At 40.1% G+C, this 6,878-nt stretch overlaps 1 protein-coding gene across 1 annotated transcript in view; it reads right to left on the bottom strand.

Moving 5' to 3' along the window:
• Positions 1 to 2,131: 2,131 nt before the first annotated feature.
• The window catches only part of LOC139204931 (semaphorin-7A), a 32,321-nt gene continuing 27,574 nt past the window's right edge, over positions 2,132 to 6,878 (bottom strand). Inside the window, exons 11-14 of the mRNA XM_070834964.1 lie at positions 5,975 to 6,090; positions 5,037 to 5,209; positions 4,468 to 4,523; positions 2,132 to 2,478 (exon numbers count right to left, since the gene is read on the bottom strand). Of these exons, the coding sequence (XP_070691065.1) occupies positions 2,132 to 2,478; positions 4,468 to 4,523; positions 5,037 to 5,209; positions 5,975 to 6,090 (692 nt within the window). The remainder of the gene's footprint in view (positions 2,479 to 4,467; positions 4,524 to 5,036; positions 5,210 to 5,974; positions 6,091 to 6,878) is intronic.

Genomic DNA, 6,878 nt, shown 5'->3' with positions numbered 1-6,878 from the left:
CACGCTGCTCGTATCCCTGACGGTGTCAAATAAATTCTTTAATATGGCGCATGACGAGCTGGCTCCATTGTGTAATTAGCTACAAATGACGTCTCTGCGGCAGTGGAAGTCTCGGCACAGCCAGATTTATGTAACATTACTGAATGATAATTCTCAAAGCTCTGGAGAACATGCTAATGAGCTGAATAATTCATCACAGCTCAAACTTACTTCTTCAATCAGCTGATCTGTATTAATAAGGTTTGGCTTTAGATTTTGGGATTTCAACCGTGTTGAACTGTAGTTACATTCCAAACTTTCTTTTTACATTCAGCTTTAATTGACCCTCTTAGTCTCAATACATTTTGTGTTATTAGAGGGGAGTTAAAAAGGCTGCAGCTGAAGAGTGAAGCCGAAGCAGAATGCCACTACTCTTGCTGCCGGTTGTGGTTGCTGCTGTATGTTAGTGACGCACCTTGATGGAATCTGTTGGGCCTTTTTTTTTTCACAGCATAGATATACAAGTATGAAAAAGATTTTCATTTTCTTGTCTATTTGCATTGGTGTCTCTGTGGAAAAAAGGCAAAGCAGTCAATGGTTACATATCATGTTCGAACTATGGCATAAAAACCCAAATAATCAAGACACAGTGTCACATACGTAGGCAGCAATGGTAGAAATCAGCATCTGCAGCAATAAAATACAGAACACACTTCACAGATCTAAGAACAAGCCTTTTTTTTTTTTTCAAACTATAAAATACAAGCCTAATATGCAGTTCAGTTTAGCTTCACCTGCCCCCATGGTAATGTAAGCATTTGTTTACTGAAATTGCTATAGCGTAACACCTTGTTCACATCTTTCCTCATTGTTGGGTTGGAGAAACTGGATTTTATTTGCAGCAGATTATCTTCTTTTTGTCACTGTCTGCTCTGTTCTCTAAAACAGATGGACATTTTTCATGAATGATATACGTAGAATTAGCCAAAAGATCACTGCTGTTTCACAAAACTTGCAACCTCCGTCTCTCCACAATAAACGGCATAAAATATCCAGAATTTAAACTTTTAGGTTGATTGATAGAGATGAATTTAATTACTTAATGATTTTATGATTAGAACCTTCAGAGGGCGGTTTGCTCCCGACTGCTAATATTAAGTAGTGTTTTTCAAAAGGAGCTGTAGGCGAAGTCGTGTTTTTCACAATCTGTAGGAGCGAGTGTTTTGTTTCTGATGCTCTGGGGAGGAGGAAAGACGATGGTATGTAAAAAGAAAAACAACGGACAAAGCTGTGAACAAGGCGTAATAACGATGTCTGATACCATCTGATAAAAAGATGCAAGAATCTGCCTCGTCTGAGGAGGAGGTGCTGAGACACAGTGATGTTCGAGAATGAGCCCTTGCCCATCCGCCTACTTCCTGTCAAAAAGCTGACACTTCCTCCCAGCGATGTTGTTAGACTCAGCTGCACTAATTATAGCGCCAAGTCCAACTGAGTCTGCAGTATTCTGCCTCAACTGCAAAAATTGTGCTTAGGAGTTTATGTCCCAGATGTGTTAAGGCTTTTTAAATCTCAATACCAGACATTTTTCTAATTACTAATGAGCTATACCAGTGAACTTTAACAAGATGAATGATTTAAGAGTGGCATTAAAGGTTTACATAGTCACAAATAAGCACAATCATGTCAATTTCAAATTAAGTAGAGATATGGTAAAAAGAATTGGCCTGGTATCGGTGTTTTTTGCCCCACTCATACGATATGTTTATCTTCATAAGTCAGAGAGGAAAGGTTCGCAAAGCAGCTTATTATGGTTAAATGAAACTCGCAAGACATGTCAATTCATGGACAGTAACTCCTAGTCACTTATTCTGAATGTTAATAAATATAGTTTCCAGATCTGATCTTACTAAGACAGCTTCAGCTGCAGACATGTTGCTTTATGCAAGAAATACAGAATTCTCATACTCATTCAACTGACATTTTCTGGACTTTCCCTAAAACTTGATTTTGACAAGAGGTGAATTCTCACCATCTAAGCCAACCATGTACGTCAGTGCTCTGCGAACCTAACCCCCTAACAGCGGCTCCTTGTCTTTCCTGTCATTGGGAGCCAGTAAGGATGAGGGGTTAGCATTAGTGTTAGCTGCAGTTAATGGAACCACAGGGTACCCACGGCAAGCAGGAGCGACAGCCCCAAAGTGGAAGCCAGGGACGCGGCCAGGAGCATGCCGTTGTTCACCAGCCTGAAGGAGATAACCTCCACCTTGAATCCGTCCTCGGTGGCCATGCAGCGGAATACACCCTCCTTCAGGGGCGTATCAACAAGGGGCCCCAGGACGCAGAAGTCCCTGGCGAAGAGGCAGGGATAGTTCATGACGCAATTGTCCTTCTCCCAGCGGTAGGTGGCGTGGAAGGAGCGCACAGGGCAAGGCAGAAAGACAGAAGTGTTGGACAGCACATAAACTTCTTTGGGAGAAGTTCGACGCTGCTTCAGAGCTGCAGAAAGAAAACATTTCATACCAAAATTAATCATTTCATATTGCAATTGTAATTGTTAATTATACTTTTCTTTGTGAACACCTTATATAACCCATTAGTCATTTTACATTTGCTGCTCTGAGCACCGATTGTTTTGTAGATTTTTGCCAAGGTTGAATTACCAACCTGGTAAAGCAGGCAACTGCCTCGGGGCCTCAGATCTTCAGGGGCCCAAAGTCTCCAAATTCATTATGTGTCAGTTGGTTTGTGGTTATTTCATGAGTTGCCAATTAATTTGAGAACAAGCACCAATAAGTACATTATCAACATAAAATACATGGGCCCTAAGGAGGGTCCTTCTATAAATAAAAATACTTGTTTGTACTCTGATGATTAATAAGAACTGTGAATGTGATTGACTTCACAACATTAAATAATAATTTTTTAGCAAAACAGAGAACAGTTTTCCACATGTCTTCTCTGTACCGGTGTACCTCCCTATTTAGGATTGACACCTCCAGTGCACAGCTGTCCATGTAACACCAGCCACAGATGGTGTAGATTCCAGGGTTATAGTGGGATTTGTAATGTGGGGCAATATCGCTCACATCTCTAACATCTCCAATCTCAGAATAGTTACTTAACAACAGTTACTTCATTAATCATTAATAATTGCTAGTTGTCCCATCAGTGCGACGGGATCAGAGAGGATTTAATGGTAAATGACATTCAGTGCTTTTCTGCACATCAGATAGATAAGCTGTAACACACAAAGATTACAAGTTTATCCAGTCAAATCTTTTGGAATGAAGCAGCAGAGTCCTGGGCTGCATCAAATCTGTGGGGACTTTTATTTTACAGTAAAAGTCTAAACTCTGTTGACTGCATGTCAAAGCATGTTGACTGTGACTGTGACTGTGTGCGGCTATTAGTTAGAGCAACGCTAATAAGACCAGCTCTGCAAGCACTGACTGAGCCCCAGACAGCCTGTGACCAGTGTAACCTTAAAGTGGTGGAATGGAAGGTGCCAGAATGCCGTTCCAGATTGTTCTGGCCCACTCTGCGTAAATCTACCTTTTGTGGTGTTTATCTATGCACTTTATTATGTATTTTAATGTTATATTACATTTTTCCCTCTAATATTGCAGTACTGCAATGCTACAAAGGCAAATAAGCTGAATACAGGAACAATGCTGCTCCTTTAATTCTACTTAGAAGATTAACAGATGACATTGCTGGGACCTGTATCTTTACTTACACTGCTGAGTAAGAACAGTAGTTTATCTATAAAGAGTTTTTAATCAAGCCTCAATTTAATTGAGTTATTTAGCTAGCTTGCAAGCTAGCAACAGCTAATATACATATTGACATTCCAGCAGGAAAAAATGACGGTCTCCAACTTAAAATGAGAAACCTTGTTCTGTCTACTTCAGTCTGAAATCAAAGACAAATTGCATTGAAAAAATGGTGCTGGCTTAGCAAAGCATCCTCATCTGTGTTTTTCTGAACTGAAAACTAAACACTTAGGAGGATTTTGATCCATATCTATTGTCTTATTTTAACCTAGAAATTATGACGTTTTAAATGCACGTATTGTAGGAAAGTTTGCAGTGTTTTGTATAATGTCTCCTCTGAAGCATCAGTTAAAGATCGTTTTTAAGTGTTACGTCCTGGGGACACAGATTGAAACTTGTCCTTGTATCCACGGGCAGGGCTCGTGGCTCTACTGACACAACTAGAAATGAATGCAGTGTTAAAATCTAATCACTTGAGGAGATAGCCTTCCCTTCAGAGGGGAGTAATTGTCACGATTATTCGGGGTTAGAACTGGGTTTTGAGCTTTGAAACAGGGCAAGCCTTGATGCAAGAAAAAAAAGCTCTCCCTGAGGGTTTTTGGACTCTGCTCAATTATATGATAATCATCTTTTTACTGTAGCTGCGCAGAGAGGTTCCTATTTTGGTTTAATTAAGATACAGAGAGAGTGCGAGAGTGCAGATAAGGCTCACCAGCAGCTTCCCCACAAATAGAAGAGTTGGAATGGTCCAGATTCTGAATTAGTGCCCTGTTGGAAAATAATAGAGAGGACAAATTAGGAGCATTAAATAATTTCACAAATGGTTTATGAGCCTCTATATCAACCTGCTGTTACTTGCAGATTAAAACATGCAGAGACAAATGATTCACCAACGTCAGGAGAGAGAGGAGAAAGGCCTCAGCAGCTTATTACAATGCACGATTGATTTTTATATTCTCTGTTCAAATTGGAAATGCACATGGTCCATTCAAGCCAAAGCAATTTACAAACAAGAGAAAGGCAATATTAGTTCAACATGCACTTTTGGACACCATGCTTTCCTTTGAGCTGTAGTTTCTTCATAGTTAAAGCAAGTTTCATCACCTCATAGCTACTGACTGTCAGTCAGAAGATAAGGCATTATTTCTTTAATTGCAGATGTTTTATGAGTTAGATCTGGCGGTGCAGATAGAGTGCGTTTGAAGTTGCTCTCTCCTCTCTTGTTGGCTCGTGTAAAAAGAAGCAATAGCTCTGCAGCAGTGACATCATATCGTCTCATACCCAGTCGTGGTGTTGTATCCAGGAGGGATGGCGATGCACTTCCTCCTGGCCCTGTCCCAGCCGCAGTATGGATCCCGGGAAAGTATGCACTCCCTGCATGTGTCGCCATAGCGACTGCAGTCAGCCAGTGGCAGTCGCTGGACCTCCATCGCTGTACCAACATACAGGTGCCCCTGAGGAGGAAACAATGCAATAGATTCAGTCTTTTTTTTGATTCAGTAACAGCACCTAGTACAGGCAGTCACTGTCTTTGAAATCCTTTTTTGTGTAGTTGAGCCTCTGAAGCAACTTTCAAACCAACATGGGAGAGTAAAACCTTCAAATGAAAACCCAAATTGAGGAATTTACAGTATTTTACAGAGGTGAGTATAGTCCAAACTGAAAGATTAAAAATACTTACCTATCCATGTAGCATTATTCATTTATGCAGGGCTATAGGCAACATCTTTTTTTTTTAATTTTGAAGAAATTGCTTACTGTAATAAAATAATGAAGAGACAATTCCTGATCATGAGACTTTTTCTCAGAAAGAAATCTGAAATGCCAAATGAAATATACAAATCCTGTTTTTTCAGTTATCACAACCTTTCAGGCATTTTTCTATATATTTCTTTTGAAAATGCCTCAAACAAAAATCCAATTCTAAGTTTAGTTTGCTTTGAAATGATGCAGAGTAGATGATGGTGGCGATGTAGCTTAATGAGAAGACAAAGTGTCTCTGATTTAACGGTCTGGCAATGAATTCTAAAAACAATCGTATTGAAAGCGAAGCCTGGTCACCTTATTGCTACCACATACAGCTGCAGTATAATACATTTTCCTCACATGTCTGCAGGGGAGCGTGCAGCCTTTCCCAGCTCTGATGTATTATTTATGGTGAAAGCAGGAATGCAACAGAAATCATCCTCTACCACACACTATACCATTATTCCTCATACCTTTTGGGAGTCGATGGCCATATTTAGAACGGGGCCTTCATTGTGAAACAGAGAGTACTGAGATATGATGAAGACTCCCTCGCTGGTGTGAAGAACTTTGAGAACTTTGCCTTGTTCTGTAGACATAAAGATTGAGAAGACATTGTAAATGAAGGGGAGGGATGAATCACAGGTCTGCAGTCTTCTCAACAAATCTGCAAGTGCACACATACAAAAAAAGAAAGGAACATCCTTGATGTTACGTGTTAAAATTTGTGCATTCTGGTTGTCTCTTTTTTTTCTGAATTGGTTGAACCCAAGTTATGTTTCAAAAATACATCGATTTGACTTGGACAGTTTCCACTCTTAAGGAAGGCTGCAGGGTTAGAGCTTTACAAGATTTGATGTTTGGGTGAAGGCAGAGCTTTTCTGGAAAGAGAACTAGTGTAACTGTACTAGTTTAACCTTACTGGATGGAGCCAAAACCACAGTTCTGGATACAGTAACACAATAGAAGGTGTCTTTTACTCAGCCTGCTAGTGCCAGTGTGAAGGTACAGTAAGAGGTTGAACTCTGAAGAACTCCCTGTATTTATCAGTGGGAATCACGTTTGGCTTCTGGCAACAGCAAATAAGTTACCATCTTACATTACATACTAATTATGGAAAAAGTGATTTCTCATAACCAAAGTTGAATTATTAGTTATTTTGGAAACGACGTGACTCTACGGCACGTCTGGATTACAAACTGGGCAAAACAGGCAGCTATTCTGGTTTGTGCTAGTTCATTACAAATGTTCCTAAATATGGAACACGACAGCACTGATGCAACTGATGTGATGAAGAATCTTAGGCGGGCTCCTGTGTCTAAATCTCATCTCAAGACCTTAAGTTCTACGGTTTCCTGCTTTATGTTGTGTCAATCA

This window comes from Pempheris klunzingeri, chromosome 8 (genome assembly GCF_042242105.1).
Source record: "Pempheris klunzingeri isolate RE-2024b chromosome 8, fPemKlu1.hap1, whole genome shotgun sequence".
Classification (NCBI taxonomy): Eukaryota; Metazoa; Chordata; class Actinopteri; order Acropomatiformes; family Pempheridae; genus Pempheris; species Pempheris klunzingeri.
The sequence above is the reverse complement of the archived record's forward strand: the minus strand, read 5'-3'. Positions and strand labels throughout refer to the sequence as shown.